Source organism: Ciconia boyciana, chromosome 13, assembly GCF_034638445.1.
Source record: "Ciconia boyciana chromosome 13, ASM3463844v1, whole genome shotgun sequence".
Classification (NCBI taxonomy): Eukaryota; Metazoa; Chordata; class Aves; order Ciconiiformes; family Ciconiidae; genus Ciconia; species Ciconia boyciana.
In genome coordinates this window covers 10,919,931-10,940,435 of record NC_132946.1, presented here as the reverse complement: position 1 = coordinate 10,940,435, position 20,505 = coordinate 10,919,931, and the positions used below count along the sequence as shown (strand labels likewise).

Genomic DNA, 20,505 nt, shown 5'->3' with positions numbered 1-20,505 from the left:
CCTTGTAGCAGCATCTGCTTTCACAGCTGTGGAGACCATGAGCCTGCTGAGCTGTGTGCTTGGGAAAGGGCAAGCACCAAACATCCCTTTGCCTTCTTCAACCAGAATAAAAATTGTGTTTAATTTCTACCACTAAAAATCCATTTCCCAGGGAGCTCCATGGCACCTGGACGGCTTCCGTATGATCTATGGTGGGAAGACAGAAAGCAGACGCAATGGCTTTTGTTACACTGGAAGATATGCATAGCATAGAAGGTTAGAGCGTTTGTGTTTTCCAGAGCCTTTTTCCTTGCCCTTGAAAAGACAATTCAGATTCCAAATATAAGTAACAATTTGACGCGCTGGTTTATGGAGAAACAGGCATCTAGCATTAAACCTCTGGAAAACCGAAGTTAAAAATTCAGGAATTTCTGTGGCCAGAGCAATTGTAACCTGCATTGTTCAAAAGCTCATTTTTGCAACTTTCCATAGAGGTACTTCCAGCTCATTCCAAAATGAAGGTAATTTGCAAATAACAGCTTAGAAGACCATTCTTCTACTATAGACAGAGAAATTAAGAGAGAGATTAGCGATTGTAAATATTTGCATTAATGTGGCAGGAAAGACCCTAGTGGCGGGGCAAAATCCCATGCTGGTAATTTCTGCACGGATGGCCCTTCAGCCAAGTAGTTGAACCCAACGGTGGTGTTAGCACAGAGCAAACAGCAAGGGCATACAGAGATAAATTCGCTTGCTTGACCCAATGGTCAATTATAATCGATGCAAAGCTACAAAAGACACAAAGATGGATTTGATTGAGGTATGTTTGCAAACACGTCCTCCCTCCTGGAAACAGTCCTGAGGCTTATAAATCAGCAAATGGGGAGCTGGCAGCGTTGCCAGTCACACGAAGGGGATGAACTCATTGCTGAGGCTTCAAATGGATAAATGCAACTTCTCCTTTCAATCCGTAACAGTTCTCTGCAATTTCACATTAGAGTAGAAGCTAGGCTGCTTAGCAAAGTAAAAAAAAACCTCTAATGCTAATTGGGTCAAATCAAGACAAAGGCAAAGCTTTGCAGGCTGTACAACTCAGGGTCCTTTCACTTAAATTCACAAACTGCATGTTCTCTTCCTCTCTTTTTCCCCCCACTTACTGTATCATTTATCTAACAATTAAGATTTTTTTTTCTTAATTTATTTACACAAAACTCCTCTCAGTACCACTGGAAACATTAACATCTATACATTTTGTTAAAATGAGTACAGAAAAATAGCTAACCTGTTATTTTTTATGTACCCCTGTAAGTTTGGCTTTTAAAATAAATTACCATTTCAAAAGATGTAAATACCTCAGCTAAAAAAAGTCCTGGGAATCAGTAATCTACTATCAACTTTATTTTTAGCTTTGCCTGTCTTTGAGTTTCATGTCATTTAGGGAAAAAAACAGAAGTTCCTCCCCTCCCATATACTCAGTGTTACACCATACAATTTATAGCAACTCCAGATGGAAGAGACTTACCCTTGTTTGTTTGCGGGCATGAAGATAAATATAGTCCTAATTTCCGGAGAATTAAAAACAACTATTCCTCTAAAGCACTTTAATTTTCTATTCAAATTTATTTTCCCATACTTATCTGAAAGTAGCAGCTTCTTTTTTTTAAAGAAGAATGATTAAAATGCTTAGTTTGAGCACTTTCAAAATACCACACAGAATAAATCTGAAAAATTTTATTCAGAAACACAGGAAAGACACACAAAGACAAACCATAATAAGGAAAGTGCAGAAATTATAAGTTACCTGATAAATTTTTATAAAGTAAAACCAGTATTTTTAGGCCCAATTCTAGACACCGGCTTCCCAAATCTGACTTCACATACAGTTTTGCTTCTATGAGCACTGGAGGAAGAGAGCCTTTGCTAACATTTTTCCCATTGACAGTAGGTATGACCTGTCTCATGGGTAGATCTAACAAGCTGAAATGGTCCCACTGGACATATTGGGGAAATTTATGCAAAGAAGAATTTCCTAAATTAACTCTTACAGAACTTTACATGGGAAATTAGCACATGAAAGATATCATCTGTTTATACTTTGTAAAACAAGGGGCTCTTCGATGCTTATGCCAGCCATCCTTCCTGGTTCTGGAATTCTATCTGAAAATGAGAGAGAGACATAAATATTCTCACACATCTGGAGATGCAAAGGTATAAGTGTTATTTTCTACTATTATCAACTTTGATACAGAATATCATCATAGGAAACTCGGGCAATTTTACAAATATATTTTTCCATGCAACTGTATAAGAGCTTTGCCTTACCAAAGATTAGATTTCAGACAACTTCAACTCAGCTATAGTACATGAACTAACAGAAACACCAGATTCCACACGTTTTATCAGGATTCCCAGTCTGTATACCAGTTTATTGGAATATTCATTCAACTAAATAAGCAAGATGATTTCTAATATGAAAAGCAAGCTAGATGTTAAAATATGAGACCTGGAGAGTTGAGTTTATGAATGGACTTGATTACCTTCATATGCAGCCTAATTAAAATAGCTAGATAACTAGTATTTTAAACCCACTGCCTTTAGGTCTCCACTGACATATTCCACAAACACATGCAGCAAGTCATTTCAGACTATAGTTACTTAAAGGTTAAAAGCCTTAAAACTGTTATATTTTGGTTTAGTTCAAAAAGCAACGTGCTGTCATGTCTTATGATTAATCCTGAGTTTTGTAACTAGCTCTGAACAATTAAATCCCCATGTGAAATTATATTGGACTCAACAGGGCAAGATGACCCTGCACAGAGTCAATTTCAGAACTGAGGTACAAAGTTATACTTTAAAAACAATTTTTCTATACACTGATTTATTTTTTTTTAATGGAGAAATTTGCGATAGGAATAATTATTTTCTAACAAAGAGATCATTTATAGCAGTTTTGGTATTGAAATTTTGTTTCTTCAGCCCCCTCTTCTGGCAGAAGGGAAACAACATTGTCTCAATGAATTAACTGTTAAGAAAACATGTTTAGTACTTCTCTCACACTTTTTAGATGTCAGTAATATCTCAGGCCTCATATTTTTCAAATTTTTGGATACAAAAGAAATAGTTGATAGTACTAACATAATAGTACTATATTCTCACAGTAGAAAGTGAAGTAATATGCCAAGCAGACTCTTTGAAGGAAAAAGCTGGACCAATGATCCCTTTCATTCTGTAGCTTAGGCACTATGAATTGTAACCAGTCAAAAAGCAGACCAGAAAGGGAAAATAAGATTTAGCAATGTTCTACTATAGAGCAATGAACTCAGAGCTTAAGCTTCTGCAGTCAATGCGATGTGAATTATGTCCTCAGAAAAGGTTTACGCCCATATACAAAACTGACAGCTAAAGAGTTAAGAACTTTCTACATAAATTAGGTAAGTTAGAACAGATGAGAAACAAAGAGATACGCTCACTATTTAACATACTTTACTGAGAATTTAGGTTAAATTCTTGTATTAAATTGCCAATGTAATAAGACTGCCTCTAGCTGACCCATTCCAGATTTTTAATAGTATAAGGGAGTACAATTTGGCCAGTTTAACTTTTAGGAAAATGGTAAAGCGATTTGGTGGATGACCTTTCTGATATTGAGAATTGTGATATTAGTATTTTCTGGTCTTTACCAGTAACTGTAGAGCAGCAAAACTAATTAGAATGGCACAGCTGTCCAATTTAAATGAGTTTTCAGTTTTTAAAAGCCTTAAGAGAATAAAGCTAAACAATTAGGGTTTTTCGCCTTCCCTCTAGTAACTAAGAAGTAGCTACAGCTACCACAAGGTAACGGGAGCTTCACAGTACCTTGTGCTGTTTAGAAATTATATAAATTTGGCTGTCTGCAATTTTTAAAAATGTCTGCTTTATAAATAAAATACATTCCCATATAAGGGATAAAGTTCTAGTACTGACACATTTGAAGGTCAGTCAAGCACTTCCGAGGGCAATCAGATTTGTATGCTGTATATGCTGTCCCATTAGCATACCAGCAGAGAGAAGCAGGCCTAAGAGTTGGTGTAAGCTGGTCACTTATTTAAACAAAGGCACATATACAGGTTGTTTTAGAAATCATGGGTGAGTCTTTCTTGAGTTGGATATAGCAGGATCTTTCTTAAATGAATACATGAGCAACAGGTATGGTCAGGTCACACAGCTTAATGGTATTTTTGAGGTATGAACACTGTTCTGCTGAAGAATTTTTCTTACAAAAGAGGTGTCAGCTCAAACCATTCCGTGTACAGAGGAGGTACACTGTGCCCATCTGCACATTTTGCTGTTATAAGCATATGTATCATATAGAAAATCTAGTCACAAATAAAACTTCTGCAAAAATGACCCCGTACCCACACCCACCTTTTTGATTTCTCTCAGTAGGTGGTTTGCCAAGGTTCTGCTTTGGATAATTCAGTAAAGACACTTTTGGAAGGGTATTCTGGGTACTTTCTTCTTTACCACCATGTAAGAAATGAGAGATAATTCCGTACAAGAGAGGTCTGCTTAAGAGAGAAATGATAAAAGCAGTCTGTGAAATACTGAGCATTAAAAAACCACCCTTTCCTCAGAACTTCTGAGACCTTAATGTTTACTTCTAGAATATGTACAGATGTCTTTAATTATTTAAAATACATTATGCCAAGTGTCATTATATAAATAAGCACAGACCTAAGCTCACTCTGAACACCAACACTCTCCTAAAAAGCTCACACTAAGAGACACTCTCATCTAAGCTCCAGATCCCCTGTAGATGAAGAACCAGAGCATGCTTAGCACAAGGACACAGATCCACATTCTCACTCCTGCAGTATGAAGGATCAGACTTTGGCAGGCTGCACATCCCAAACTTGATTCTTCCTAAGCACCTGACAGATTCTGACAGCATAAGCTACACAGAACACTGAACATGTTTAAACCCGTTTCAGTACCCTAGCTCATTAATGCAGTCGTATCGCAGCATTGTGAATTTATATCTAATCTCAGAGTGCAACCACCTTTTTATTGCTCTACAAAGCAACTCATATGCAAAGAGCGTATCTGTTTTCTGCTTCCGCTTGTAGGGAAGACTGTACTGGTAAGAGGACTTGTGTTTTGGTGTGCAAGTACACTATCCGGAGAATGATATAGAGTTGGCAGAATTAAATGTTAGTTTTGAGTATGTTTGAAAATGGCCCTATGTTTGACATCGTGAGTTTGAATGCAGCATGTCAGAGCAGTCCTGTGACCTAGTCACATTTCAATTGGTGAGAACATTTACATATGATTTATAATAACACTAAAGAGAAAAATATATGCAGAACAGAATATACTGTGCATTCCAAAATCACTCCTTACACTGATTTTCCATTTGCATCTTCGACTACGTTCAGCTCTTTGGCAAGAAACTGTCTATCCAAGGGCACTTCAGGCTGGCCAGATTCTGGAAAAGAGATTTCCCCCAAATTCTTAAGACTGTTAAGAAAAACATCACCAATTAACTTTTAAAGACTGCTCAGGAGACTTCAAAAGAGAATGAGAGCACAAACCTCCCTTTTAGATTATTAATACCTAACAGTATACTGTAATTCCAGGGAACTCACTTAAACATTAGTGCTTCATACTCATATAATTTACAACAGCATATTACAATTTTTATCTTCACGCTAAAGGAATCTAAGAAAAATATTAAAGAAGTCTTAGAATATAAAGATAAATTAATCAGGCAAACAACTCTTTCTCTAAAGAAGTACTGTTATCAAACAGATTCCATACATTAACTACTAAACATACTGTCTCTATTCCCTCTTCTTGAGATGAACCTTTGTGCCTGTAATTTTAATAGAGTAAAATATATCACATTATTAAATAGCAAATGTAATCTAAGCACAACTGTATCTAAGCACAACTACAGAACTTCAAATTTCAAATACAAGTTAGCAATAGCTGCAAAAATAAGTAAGTGCTATACCACATAAATTACAGCTATCATTTAGATGATGTAGTCCGAACAGCTCTCAAATATTGGTATTTTAGCACAGGCAGTAACAGTAATACTTAACTGCAGTTGTTAAAAAATACGGACCTTCTTCATATTCTTTTTTGTTATTTGAGCTGAGGACATCTAACCACGTTTCTGATACAGTCTGAATGCATGAATTGCCAGAATTGCTGTAATTCAGACTATCAACTACTTTATGTATGTATTACTTTAGTTTAAATTATTCCTCAAAGAAATTTTGTTCATTTGTAGGATTTCTATTTTTTTATTTTACCCAAATGCCAATGAGAAAAAAAAAAGTGATATATGCTTTAAAAATATTGTTAGCCATTTTCAAAAACAAAAGCGGATATTTCAAGAAAGGTATTTTGATTTTGCAGGCTGCTAGGAAGTTTTGTTGCTCTTGCATTGACTGCTCTGTCAAAGCATTTACCTCCAGGATAAGCAGCAAAGGGTAAGTTTTCTTGAAAACTAATGGTATGATTTGGCTTAATGCTGCAAGTAAAGCTGTGGAGAGAGTGTTCATATCTTATTTATTTCCAAGGGAAGACAAGATTGTGCAGCTTGGTCCCACTTATTAATTTCATAGTATCAGTGGAATTACTCAACCAAACAGTAAATGTCTATTAATACAGTGATGACAACAAAAATTCAGCCCCAATACCTGCAGTTAAAACAGACGCTGCATATTTATATTTGTTATATTCCAGGTATTCACGAATTAGTTCGTTGATTAGGAGATTTTCATGAGACAGCGGTGGCCGTGGTTCACTTTGGTCATCCAGTGCATTAAAAACTTCAGCTCTGATCCTTGCTTTTATTTGTCCAAGAGCACCTCTTTTTTCCAGTGTGTCCTTTAAAACTATTACCATAAAAAGATCCGTTAATATAAAGCCAAACATATTCAAGCAGCATTTATAATCCACAATATAAACATAATTTTGGCATATTCACAGTGAAATAAAGATAAGATATCTGCACTTGTGCATATGCCAGTATGTAACAACAGTAGGAATGTTACAGATAAAAATTAAGCCTTCAAAGAAGTCACAATTATTTTTTTTTAGTAGTAAACATACGTTCTAGCAATTTCAGAAGTGGGATGTTACTGGACCAAGATGTTTCTAACGAGTGAAAACCAGATCAAGAGAAATGACAAGGGCAGAGTGCTTGTGTGGAAGCTTAGGGACGTTTCTCCTGCGGCTCCCCAACGGGCGGTGTGAGGCGCCGGCGGCCCCCATTAGCGCCCGGGGCGACTGCGAGACCCAACCGGCCGCCGGGTGCATGAGGAAAGTCCGGCTGCCCGCCCCTTCGGTGGTCCGAGGTGCCTCCGCCGCCCCCCAGGGCTCCCCACCGCCTCCGGCACCCCTCCACCCCACGACCTGCTTTCAGCTCCGCTACTGTCGCCATGGCCCAACTGCCGCGCCAAGGACCCGGATCAGACAACCGGCGGCGGCAGGCGGCCACTGCGCAGGCGCAGTACTGGGAGGCGGGAGCGGGCACCTGCCGGCCCCGCCTCTCGGCGTGCGCCAGCCAATCGGACAGCGCCGGCGGGCCGTGCGTGGAGTTCGGGCGGGGGACGGCGCGCTCCCCGCGGCTCGCGGGCGGTGTCGCGCGCTCCCTGAGGCGGGGCCGGAGCGCCTGGGCTGAGGGGACGGGCGGGCAGGCGGGGTCCCCCCGCGCAGGGAGCGGCTCCCCAGCCCGAGGGTGGTCCCCTGTGCTGCCGGATGTCCGCTGGCAAGGTCAAGCCGGGATAAAATAATTAGCAGTGGCTACCCGGTGTACATGGAGTTACCGTTCGGTATCCTGCCTGTGCCTGCCCGTAGTTCAGTCCTGTCAGATGGGGCGGGGGGGAACGGACGGCGTCTCAGCGTTGCTGTACTTTTTCCCCTCTGTAATTTCAAAGGTTGTCAATGTGCTTTATTTGGAGGGGAAAAAAAAAAAAAAAAATGGAAAAAGGAAGCATGGAGAACGAGTGAGAGTTTCTCCCCGATCTGTAGCAGAGGAGTTTTGTACTGAGTCCCTGAAAGATGAACTGTTAATGAAAAGGAGTAACCAAAGATGAGCTTTTAATTAAAAGGACTTGCCAAAATGTAACCGTATACTGGGTGTTTTGCCAGTCTGTGAGGAACCCTGGTGTGTCTTGAGGCATGTGTGTGTGCTTCATGTTGCTGGGATGAGTCGACAGTGTTTATTTTGTGAATGTATTAAGTATTTCCCAAAGGAAATGCAGTCAATGTGGATGAACGAACTGGATTTGTCATGGTCTAGATGGAGCAGCCTGCTTGGGCTTGAAGGAAAATGTGAGTCTTAAGCAGTAAACCACTTACGGCCTTGAAGCGTGGGGTGGGAGTTGTTTGTTGGGCTTTTTTTGTTTGTTTTTTAACATTTCCTCTCAAAGCAAATATTTGTATTATGAGCTTCCAAAGAATCTCTGGCAGGGGGCAATAAATAAAATTCAGGAAATAAGAAGTCTTTAGAAGCAATGGTGAAATTAATCGGTTCCTTTAACATAGCAGTAACTGTCAGTGAGTCAGCAGCACCAAGTGCCTCTATCCTAAGTCTGCTGTCCAGATCCCTAGTGCAACTCTGGGGATGAACAACCACTTACCTTTAGCATGCATGGCGTTTTCACAGTCAAAACATTTTTCTCTGCATCCTTCCAAATTTTTCCATGCTGTTGTGGGTCACTGTTCTATTACACCTAATTTCCAGTTGATAAATTGTTACTGTTTTCCACCCTGTATTTCCTACTCAGCTTTAATTTGTATCCTACAAAGCAAATTTCAGAGTCCAAAATAGAATTTTGGGGTTTTTTTCCTGATTGCAAGGAAAGACCTTCTTAAATAAGATTGCCGTTTCTATTTTATGTATTAATCTGTGTTTTAAAAGATGCTGTTATAACAATGGTTTGTGAAATCCACATTTAGTGACTTTCTGGTACTCTGAGATCTTGGTTCTGTATCTCTTTGCAGGTTTTGGCTTGTGTCAGTTCTGGTTTTTCTCCTCTACAACAAATATTTTGAGTCTGTTACATTTTGCTTCTGAACTCTTCTGCTTCCCCTCACATTAATTATTTACTCTGCATTTTGACTGCACTTTGTTTTACATCTTTGTTGTTGCTGTTGCTTAGAGTTTCTAAGGGAAGGAGATGTAGTTAATTGGAGGGGAACTAATTTGAAGTGCAGATCCAGGTATCTTTATTTGATGAGAAACATTAACCTGGTGCATGACCATTGGTACAGGGACAATTTGAGGCTGAAAAAAAAATATTATATTGAAGTAATTGGAAAGTTTGAATCCTGAAAGTGTAACTTAAGTCTTCTTAGTCTTTTAGCATACAATAGTATCTGGAAAAACATGTGTGGGTAAAAATTTATTTTTCTTGACCCTCCTCACTTCATGCTTGTTTACTGTCTTCTTGTTTGGAACAATCCCTGCATATGATCTCTATATCCTAAATAATTTTCTTCTGTATCATTTCAACTATAAGTTTATATTCTATTGTTGCACACAGAGTGTGTGTGAAAATGTAAGCTCTTAGAGGCTGTATTATCTATTTAGCATTTTTTCTGGTTTACTATTTTATTAAGAGCACTATCAAAAAAGAAAAGCTCTTCCAACTTAACTACAGGATAGCCTGTATTAATTGTCAGAGCTATTATCATTTACATGAGCTGCAGAGCAGCCAGGAGCAAAAAACTATTCCTTACAATGCAGGGGCAATAGGGTAACAGACCTTGGAGGCTGTGATGTAACTTTTTCAACAGAAGCTGTAGTGAGCATTGAGACATCAAAAAACAACCCATCAAGGTATTTAATATGATTTTAAGATGAGTGCAGAGAGTGCACAAAACAGGACACAAATATTCTTAATACAAATAAGGGGAATCAGACTTCAACATTTAGCTGTTCTCTTGCAATACTATGAAGATTTTAACATGGTATGAACTAAGGTATGGGTTAAACTGACACAAACTTGTATAGCTTCCGACAGCCAATTTGTTTGGTTTGATCTTTCAGTGATGATTCTGCTCAGCTCATCAAGGCATACCTGACCTCAGCATGGGCTGAACTCTGCTGCTGCTGCTGCTCGCCCTGACACCCCGGGAGTGAGAGAGCCGGGGGACAGACCAGAAATGCCACAGTGAGATGGGCAGTCTGGCCACAGCCGGCCACCAGCGCAGCTCTGAAACTGCAGTGAAGGTGTGCAGGTGCGTAAAGAAGCAATCTGTGATAGGTTTTTTGTACGTGTGATGCTTGCTTTTTAGTTATACATTAAACAAATGAGACCTCTCTCTCTCCTAACGACTTTGGCCGTTACCATAATTGCTCTGGATGCAAAAGAACATTTTAAATTGAGGTTCTTTATGTAACTCGTGTGATTAAAGCTGTCAGATGTTACTGTAGGGTAGTATGTAACCACCCTGCTCTTTCCTGCAGCGTATGATGCCATTCCTGCATATGTGCCATCTATAGTCCAGCTGGTCTCTTCTAGTACATTAGATAGTCAGCCGAGCAGATGCTCTCTGTGGGTTTAACCCGTGCATTTTAAATTGGATGTGAAGGGTGCACAGTGAGGCACAACCAAATGCAACCACAGGGGCTGTGCAGTTATTTCAACTCATACATATTTTGGTGCAAACTTGGGTTGTGGATGAAGTTATTTTGGTTCAGTTCATGCTGGTCAACTTGAACTAGTTCAGGGCTTTGAAACCAGTTTAACTGGTTCACATTGAAAAGTGACATATTTGAAGGGGAGCCTAGGCTTTCACTGTGGCCTTCCCCGAGGACGGTGCCTTGGCTCAGTCCCGCAGGGCCCGGGTGCCGGCAAGGCTGCGGGGGGTCCCAGTGCCCAGGGGCCGGAGCAAAGTCACGGGGAGGGGAATGCCGTGATGCCCGCCGGTGGCTCTGGGGAATGCCGTGATGCCCGCCGGTGGCTCTGGTCGAGCCCGGCGGGCAGGCGTGGTCCGCGGCCGGCGGCGCGGGACGCCGAAGGCTGCTGGGAGCCGCTGACACGGGCAGGGAGGCGAGGCGGAGGTGCGGGGGGCGTGCTTCCGCCCCGGTTACGCTGGCGGGGGCGCGGGGGATTTCTGTGTCGAACAAAGGCACGTGTTGGGCTCCGGCCGAGCTCGCAGCCTCCCGGGCCCGTCCTCCGCCCCGGACAGGGGCGCGGGCCGCCGCCTGTGCGTGGGCGTCGGGCGTCCCGCGGGTCGCCGCCGGGGCAGCCCGGGGTGCGCAGCGCAGCGCCGCCTGCCCCCGCCCCCGCCGAGGCGGGGCGGCGCTGCGCGGGCGGCGGCGCCGCCGGGGCTCGGCATCCCCGTGACCGCGGAGCCAATCAGGGCGCCGTGCTGGCGCTGCCGGCCCGTCTCCGCCCGCCGCCGCCCGGGCACGGAGAGGTGCGGAGGGGGAAGCGTAGCGCTGCCGCGGTCGCCCGCGGTCGCCTTGCCGCGCCCCATGGGGATCGAGAGCTTCTGCAGCGCGGACGGCTACGAGCCCTTCTGGGTGAGCGGCGGCTGGGGCTGCGGGGTCTCGGCTCGGCGGCGGCTGCTGGTGTCGGCACTGAGGGATGGCGGAGAGCCGGGTGGGACGGGGATGGTCGCGGGCCGCCGGCCCCGGGCGGAGCCCGAGGGGGCCGCGCCCGGCGGCGGGGGAGCGGGAGCCTCCCGTGCCGGCGCTCACCTTGGGCAGAGCGCGGGGGGCTGCGGCGCGCCCCGGCCGTGCGCCAGCCCCGCTGGCCGCGGCGGCGTGCGTGCGTGAGCAGCGGTGCGAAGCGGCCGCGGGCTGGGTGGAGGGGCAGGGCCGTGGCCTCGCTGGTCTCCGGCTGGGTGCGATCTCGCCGCGCCCGGGTCGCAGAGCGGGAGCTGGCGTGCCTCGTGTGCGGGGTTTCCGGCAGGAAGATGCCTGGAGGGGGAACTGGTGAGTGAGTGCTTGCCTGGGGGACTGGAAACGAGTTCCCGAGTGACCGGAGCAGTCTCTGCCTACCGCGTTTGGCCACTCGTCTCCGTTAGTCAGGGCTGCGCGGGTAATAACAATAACAGTGACTGCCTGCTGCCATCGTACTGAAGAGTGGTGTGCTGTCCTGTGAAGGAGGCCAGCGATACACTTTCTGCAGGCTAGCAGCTGTATCGCGTGTTTGCATGGCAATATTTTCGCTCTTCCTTAATGAAGAGTGGTGAGCGCAGCCCGCTGTGGGTGAACTGAAAACCAGCTATGCAAAGGTGAATGATGTGGAAACGTTGCAGTGTGGGTCTCGCTCAGCTGAGACACGGGGTTCCTCTGCAGAGGCATGCAGGTGCTGGCAGCAGTGAGGCCCGTGGGAGGCCAGGAGGTTAGTGAAAGTCCTAAGGAGGAAACAGGTTGTATGGAGAAGGAGGTTGTGTGGAGGAAGGGAGGAGACAGAGCTGGAAGTTAAAAAAGGAAAAAAAAGGTGGGGTGAGAGCTACTGAAGGCAACGTAGGGGTAAGAGGAAAACGTGGATTTTCTTAGACTGTTCAAAGAACTTCTGACGTATTAATTGGATATTTGTCAAATAGTATTGAGATAATGAGCTGCCTTACTAGTAAAAAAAAAATAAAAATGGGCTGTCTCAACAAATGCCATTGCACTGTTTGTCTCAAGAACCATTAAGATATTACTCAGCAGATATTTAAAAAATCATCAAGACTTAAGATATTTATCTTTTCCAACTGATCTATAGTGACTCTGTTAACTTGCTTTTACATTGCTTATGTTCATATCTCTTTTCAGCTAATTTTCAGGTTTCTCAGAACTGGCTAAATTATGAGTTGTCATCAACTGTATTTTTTCCGTCTCCTAGAATGAGACATTTTATTTGAAAAGCTTTAGAGAATACATGTTTCAGAAGTCAGTTTATGGAAAAACTGACTTGAGAGAGTAGTAGTTTTGTGAAAAAAAGCTGCCAGTTCTTTGAACTGTGGAATTGAAACACCAGGTAGAAGCAAGAACTACTGTTAAGATGTTGGAAACAACTAGTTCATATAGGATTTCTGATGGCAGATTCTTTCATTATGAACACACTTACAATTCTTGTATATACTACAGCCATTTCTGATATTTGTGGTGTGTCGTAACTACTCCATATATTTCTTTCACTAGTTGCATTGGTTCCCAAGAATATAGATGGTTTTGTGATTTGTCATCCTTCTCCAAATCACGTGGAGTCTGCGTTTCATTTCTTCTAGCTAAAGATCCTGTGGGTGTGGTTCTTTGATTTCTGGATTCTTCTAATCCTGCAAAAGAACAGTTGTGCATTCCAGTTGGTGTAAGATGTGTCCGGAAAAATCTTCTTCCTTGCTGAACTTGCCCTCATAAACACCACTCTATATCCATTTTGTTGTTACATTGTTCCCAGTAGTGGAGAGGGTAGTAATGCTAGTTTTGGTGCTTATGGATACTCTGGCTGCTTAATTTTCTGGTATTTCCATTGTTGCTACTATTTGAAGCTGAAGTTGTAATGGATTTTCAGAAAATGCCTATGTATATGCAGTGTTTCACTGGGCTTCTAGATACCACCTGTGTGTGTGCTACTATCCTTCCTGTCTTGCGGACTGCACTATTCCACTTCTCAGAGCTGGGTGATAGCTAGATACCCAGTGGAATGTGTTACTGCGTTCTTGTGGTGAACTATATGGCCTCATCAGCTGTTTTGGTTGTTCTGAAGTCTTGCTAGTGGAGCAGTGGGATCTCCTAGCACTGGCAAAATCAGCTTCAAGGAAGAGATGTGTTTTCTGTCCAGGGTGGTGCTGAGTTTGAGGCAACTCAGTTTTAAATTGTGGGGGAGACTCTGCAGATTGAAAGGACCTAATGGACCCTTAAAGTCTGTATACTAATCTTCTTAAGCTTTGCTGGCCAGGATTTTTCTTGTTTGCACACCCAAGGAATGTTATTGTTGAAAGTTCTTGTCTGAGAATACAACAGATTGGTTTTATTTAATACTTACTCTGAATGGTCAACAGCCCAAGCAAGTTTGCTCTCTTCTTCTTCACTTCCCCCCCCCCCCCTTCCCTGTTTAACCTGTCTCTGTGCCCCCATTCAGCATATTAACTTCACTGCAATCAGATTTGCTTACAGAACTTAACTGTTTCTTGCTTCCTTTGAACCAGACTTCCTCTTTGGGGAGAGTACTGTTTCATCCTTGCTTTCTCTAGCATCACTGAATATCTCAGAATGAGTATCCCATCCATAATATAAAGAAAGGTACAGCTGTGTAAGATAAAGTTACTATTTACTAATAGCTGTTGATGACAATACAAGCTTTAAAAAAACCTAGTGGGCTAGGGGTAACAGTTTGCACTACTTGCATTTCAGTTCAGTGACTTTAAGGGCCTGTTTAAACTGGAAAACTTTTTTTGTGACCTGACATGCTGAGATAGCTTTGCCTAGAGTATCACTAGTGTATGAGTGCAGTCTACCTTGCTTCAACACCAGTGGGTAAAAAAAAAAAAAAAAAAAAAGTGGGGTGAGGAACTCTGTCATTCTAGGTAAGCAGAATAAGTGTCAAGGCAGATGTAGAACTTACTGTACACTTTGGCCTGCTGACCTAGCTGTCTGGATATATACACAGTCAGTGGTCTCAGTGCAGTTACGTTTTGAAATAGTCTGCTGGTTTTTCTTTCTTTTGAATAAAATTTTGGGGTAGTTTCAGTTTTACAGAGCTTGTAAACTATGCAGTGTCACATTTAGAGAAGTATTTTCACGCTTGAAATTGCTAAAGGAAGAGGTTAAGAGCTTTTTTGACACTTTGAATTTTCAATGCTAACCCCTAATAGGCCTTTTATGAGAAAGAAGTAGGAGATATGAAAGAAAAAGTGAGTTCACGCTAAGCAGTTCCTTACAGTTCCTCCCCAAGTGCTCTGCCAGGTTTTACAGGAAGTCTCAGTTACTCATTCATTAGAAGATGCTTGTAAGTGAAAGAGAATCTGAAACTTTTGAGGCTTTTGCTTAAGGGAATGAGAGAGAGATGGCTTATATTTATATAAGCTCCCATCATGTGCTTCATAGGCAAAGACATTGTGTTTTTTAAAATTAATTTAGATAGAAGTTAACTCTAATTCTTCTTTATCTCAGTGAGAACTTAGTGGAAACTTTTACCCATATTTTTCTAGTTGGGCTTTTGGTTGTTGAGGAAGGATTGAAAGCAAGTAATTCCATTCACTTCTAGGAGAAAAGCAAGTTTTCATCTCTGTTTTGTTTTGAAAACTAGAGTCCTGTAGTGATTCAAGCTCTGTCGGCCTGTGTAAACCCAGGTCTATTTCTTTCCTCTTGGTGCAGAAAGCTTTTGTGGAGCCTCTTTTCTGTCAGTAAAGAAATTGCATCCAAACACTGTTCTAAGTTTAGCGCTTCTTCATATGGAACCAAACTACAGGAGATGAAGTGAATGGATGAGAAAAGGTGAGGCAGAGCCTTGCACACAAAATCCAGGGACCAACTTGGTGGGATTGGGTTCTGCTTCCCTTGCTGTTGTGTAGAGTTCTGTCTGAGGCTTTCGGGCATGTTTTTTGTCTGCCTTAATAACTGTATTTTCTTGAGTGTTTTTGTCCGAAGACATTATGTTTTGTATTTGGGTTGACGTTGTAGCTAGGGGAGATCCACCAGCCTCTCTCAGCTGGTTGCAGACATGTTAGGATCTTCTAAGGCTATAATGTGGCTTGATAGGATTTTATTAAGAAAAAAAAAAAATATTCTTTAATTCATTATAATGATTAACTGACATTTGTGAAGTGATATTGTGTGACGTAAACAGCTGCTATGCTTATATTGTTTATGAGGACACTGGGACACTGATTGGTTTTCCTTCAGAAGTCTATTTCAGGAAAACTGACTTTTTATGTAAGGAGTAATTTCATGTTCTGAAGTTCTCTGGCTTATGCTTTCATGCATTAGATTAGCATGTATCTTGGAACCCTGCAGCTTTTTGCACTGTAAAATATGTCTTTAGTGCTTTTTCAGTGTGTTTGTGGCAGAGCTAGGGAGGGAGTTTGAGGTGCTGTGAGAGTGGTGCTGAGTGAGCTTGATAAAAGTTACGAGTTTAGACTCCTTCTTTAGTTGTAAAGGTATCAAGTTTATGAATGTATTTGGGACCAGAGTTTAAAAGGGTGTGCAGATCAGAAAACTACTTATATTTGCTGACATAGGAAGATCATATGTGGACAGCATTTGTAACAGAGGAGGAGCAGCAGCAGAGTGTTAAACAGAAAAACCTTTACACAAGACAGTGCCTTTATTGTAATTAACAGCTGATTGCCTGATTCTCATGGCTTAATGGTTGCTGGGTTTTTTAGAGATGAAAGCCAGAGGCTTATTTGTCAGCTTTCTCTCATTTAAACCTGTAAAACATTTTTGTTGGTTATGTGAACAAGGGTCTAAATTTGCATAGAAATTAAACTTATAGCAGAAATTAAATTTATCTCTCTTGATCCAGAATAGATCAGTTTAGGGGAAATACAGGAAAATGAAGCCTGATATTCTGTTGTTGATGGGAGTTTTCTTAACAGATGACCTGTCATTCTACAGCTGTCGGTTCAAGGTTGCTCAGAAAAGTTAAATGAGGGGAAAAAACCCCAGCCAAATGCCTAAATAAGTTGTGCTGTTCCGTGCAATTACAATGCAGTTTACATTGAAACACTGTGCTATACTGGGACTAAGTGAAGGTTAACCCGGGTTGCACTGAAGTCATTCTGGGTCACATCTCTAAAAAGCCTACTGCCGGGTACTGACCTTTTGCTTACTTTTAATAGAGTCAGAATTCCGTGCATTACTGTTTTCTCAGTGTTTGCATCTGTGGTAGCTTCAGATACAGTTTATCCCAACTTAAGCTGTTATCTTAGTCCCTTTGTAAGATTATTACCCAAGTGTGTTCAAACTTCTCACAGTGATTTGAACTCGATATACAGGCTGTTGCATTATTAAGCAAAAGTCCTGGTTTTGGTGCAAAAAGGAGATGAGAGCAGGAATCTTTTTCCTGTACCCTTTTAAGTAACAGTGATTTCAGTGAAAAACTTTACAGAAGGGTAAAAACAATTCCTTTGGTTCTGAAACTGTGAATGGTAAATATTTTGTTGTCATGTGGCCAGATGTTGTCTCACGCAGACATGGCAGGGTACGGAAATGTTATGTCTGTAGAAAGAGGCTAAACACTTTAATTTTGCAAGTGCTGATGTAATCTGTCATATGTTTCCCTGACACAAAAAAATAGCCATAGTTCAGTGGCTTTTAGCTTCTTGGATTACAAAGATCAGCTGTTGTAAATTCCACAGCTTGCAGGTGCTCCTTTCTCTGGTAACTTGTTAGCACCAGCTTCTTATTTTAGGCTAAAGGAAAACAAAGGCAAAACATGCTTTTTTTTCTTGTCATTTTACATACAGTTTCAGCTGATGCAGTGCTGTCTATAACAAAGGATTTCAACTCTTTGTAAACATTAGGAAATACTGATGTTTGAGTTTTGGACAAGGAGGTGCAGACACCTGATTTAATTTCAGGACCAGGTATTGGAAGGTAGAGGCTTTTTCTTGGCTGTGTTAACAAGTCAAATCTGCATTCTATAAGTCATTACTGTTGAGAACTTAGTCGTGCTAAAACCATTTCTAATAGAAAACATCATGAGAAATTAAGGGTATTTCCCTGTCACTAGAAACACATGCTGATATTTTTCCTCCTAAATCTTCTTTATATAAATGATTTAAAAATTTTAGGACTCCTGTTTATTATGTGATTGTTATTTTTTTTTAATGGTCCCCCTCTTGCTCTAACAATCTTGTCTTGTGACAACATTAAGAGACTATAAGAATAAAGCTTAGATTTCAGAATTACTTTGAAACAAAGGAAGAAGAAGGGACATGGTCTCTTCCCCCATCTGAGGTCTCAATCTGAACGTGATATTTTGGGAGGCTGGGCTAGAAGGCTTGCTTGTGAATGATTTAAGGCTTTTTATTCAGACACGAGACGTACACGTCAATCTTAATTGGAGATCTGTATTTTTCAAACTTTTGCTAAACTATTATTTGTTCCTTGCTTCCCTGACTACTACTAGCATTTTAACCAATTAACTTCAGATTTAATAGCAGTAGTTTTGTTCCATTCATGGTTTTATGAGGAGAAATGTTTTGTGTTCTCACTGTTTGGTGACACCCCATCCCCATATCCCCCCCCCCGACTCTAGTATCAAGTAAGAAAAAAACAAAACAAAAAACCCAAGCTATGGTTTTCCTGTGGGTGAATGTGATCTCTATGAGAGTTGGAGATCTGAATCTAATTCTTACATCCTGATGTGGTAATTACCATTAACGTGTTTTGCTTCACCTTTGTGGCAGTAGAAGAACAAAAAGGCAGAAACTTATTGATCTAATTGGGCTGTTATTGGCCCAAATAAATGTCTGAGAACTTTGTGGGGATATGAGCACCTATCCTCAGATGTGACCATGAAGGGAAGTCCAGAAGTCTCTTCCCAAATCAGCAGTCTGGCACACTCCATGTTCATTTGTTCCACTGCTTGTGGTAAGTGGTATAGTTCTGTGCAGGAGCATAATTCCATCATTTCTCCTTGCAGAAGTAGTTTTTAGAGTCTGTGGAGGTCTGGGAATGAGATCACGTATTTGGTTGTGTGGCTTTTACATTTTAGTAGAATTCTGGTTTTGTGTGTTCTAAAAATAAAAAAATCACTCCTGGCTGTCTTTCACTAAGCATAGGAAGTAGCTGTTGGAAAGATAATATTGTAAAATCTGTATGAGTATTTTAAATTTTTCTTCTATGTCCTATTTGCAGAGTACCCTCTTAGATGATACAATCAACCAGTAAACTATTAATTTCATGTAGCTAGTATAGATATTCAAAGGCATTGGCAGTGTATTGAAAGCTTTATTTAAATACAGCATGAGCTCACTTTGTGTGCATCACAGCAAAGGTACCATTTTACTTGTACATTCTGCGCTAACTTCAATTGCAAGAAGAACAACTACATTGTGTCACAGGAGAGATCCGTGCATTTTGGGTAACTTCCTGTTTACTAAGGAACAAAAGCTAGAGGAAATAAATGTCAACTAAGGTGGAAAGGTATGTTTGTCCTTGCATATTGTGCTACTTCATCTGGAATTGATTCTAGAGCCATTGGATCATTTAATGCAAGTAGTATTTTTTCCAAAATAATGTCAATATAATATGCATAGTATTTTTAAAGGACTTGTAAACATGTAAATAGGAAGTTTGTGATGGTTGCTTGTAGTGTCATATACCTCATTTAGTGCCTTGTTTGCCACTGTTAGGGATGTTGTTATTGTCTACTGATTGTTTCTGTGAATATTGCTGAGCAGACAGGACAGCTGCAGGTATGGGTGTTTCTGCTGCTTTTTGTGGGAGTTCTGGATTATTTTTCTTGTATGAATATCTGTTGCTTGTTTTATCAACCTGTCACCTCTTGTGATTTAGCCTGAACAGTAAGCACAACAGGGCAAATGTTATGCTGGTGAAGATTGTGTATGATTGTGCTTGTTGTAGGCTCTATTCTAAATATGCTCTTAGAAAAATGGTGAGCTCTCGCATGTGTTTAATGATCTGACTCCCAAAATGTGAACAACAGAATAAACATGCTATATTTACAGTGTTTTGAGAACATTATTGCAGTCTTTCTTCAAAATTTCTAAAGCTAAATTGAATAAAACTTGCTTGGCAAGCTGAATAACTTTGGAGAGCTCTTTTAAGTTCATCACTTGAAAACAGACCTTCTTCTAACCTATTGCAAAATCTGGATCACTTTATAGTTCATTGTTTTCCTTAATTCTCTGTGTGGTCAACAGTGTCACTGTTTTTACTGTTGGTTTTGATGGAGACTGGTGGTATCAGGGACTTTTAAAGCAAGGTCAGAGTTCCTTTAAAGCAGCCTTAAAGGGAGAGTTCCGTTTCTGCATCCCTCCCACGCCCTGTTGTCCACTGATGCTAGTAGCTCTTCTGAGGCTGTAGGCTCACCTAGATCAGGCAAATCTCCTATCTGGGGAGAGACAGGCAGGAAATTTGCTGTTCTAGATAGTGTAGGCTAAAGCCCGATGGCCTCATGGCATCTGAGGGAGAATAGTTGAGTCAGCTCATGGGTTTATACGTGCTACACTGGGGATTTTTTTAATAGGGTATCTAGAGCTGCAAGATTGTGAGACTTCCTGTATCAATGAGAAAGTGATGATACTATTATAGTGAAAGTTGTCAGCTGCAATTACAGCGTTAGTGCCTGAGAGAGCTAATTACTTGCATTCTACTAAATGGAAGCATTGCATTAAATGAAAAATGTTTTTTACTGTTAGGAAAATAAGATTGAGAAACCATATCTTGGTATCACAAAGGAGGTGGTTCTGTGGGCAATATCAAAGTAGTGGGTACACACCAATGTCAATGTCAAACTCCCTTTGAAGGAGTAAGTGTTGACCGTGATATTAAGATTCCAGTGTGGTTTTGTAATTTCATTTTTTATGTAGGTGTGTGGTAATGCTTAAGTCATT

At 41.4% G+C, this 20,505-nt stretch overlaps 2 protein-coding genes across 5 annotated transcripts in view; one reads left to right on the top strand and one right to left on the bottom strand.

Annotated features, from left to right (window-relative positions):
• Positions 1 to 1,690: 1,690 nt before the first annotated feature.
• Positions 1,691 to 7,455, bottom strand: CEP20 (centrosomal protein 20). 3 transcript variants are annotated; one of them, XM_072878043.1, is made up of 5 exons: positions 7,384 to 7,455; positions 6,666 to 6,863; positions 5,359 to 5,443; positions 4,384 to 4,526; positions 1,691 to 2,136 (listed from the first exon to the last, which is right to left on the bottom strand). In XM_072878043.1, exons 1-5 carry the CDS (start codon positions 7,409 to 7,411, stop codon positions 2,060 to 2,062), a joined length of 531 nt encoding a protein of 176 aa, XP_072734144.1. In that variant the 5' UTR covers positions 7,412 to 7,455; the 3' UTR covers positions 1,691 to 2,059. The 3 variants fall into 3 exon arrangements, with proteins under 3 accessions (XP_072734144.1, XP_072734145.1, XP_072734146.1); XM_072878044.1 differs by having other exon boundaries at positions 1,695 to 2,136; positions 4,384 to 4,523; XM_072878045.1 differs by lacking the exons at positions 1,691 to 2,136; positions 4,384 to 4,526 and having other exon boundaries at positions 5,355 to 5,443.
• A 2,591-nt stretch (positions 7,456 to 10,046) lies between these two features.
• Positions 10,047 to 20,505, top strand: part of LOC140658945 (multidrug resistance-associated protein 1) — a 58,356-nt gene continuing 47,897 nt past the window's right edge. Inside the window, exon 1 of one of the 2 annotated variants that reach the window (XM_072878039.1) lies at positions 10,047 to 10,215. Coding sequence is in view for 1 of the 2 variants with exons in the window: in XM_072878038.1 (XP_072734139.1) it covers positions 11,459 to 11,506 (48 nt within the window). In the remaining variant the exon portion in view is untranslated. Of the gene's footprint in view, positions 10,216 to 11,342; positions 11,507 to 20,505 lie in introns of those variants that run through there. The other variant, XM_072878038.1, reaches the window with a different exon arrangement.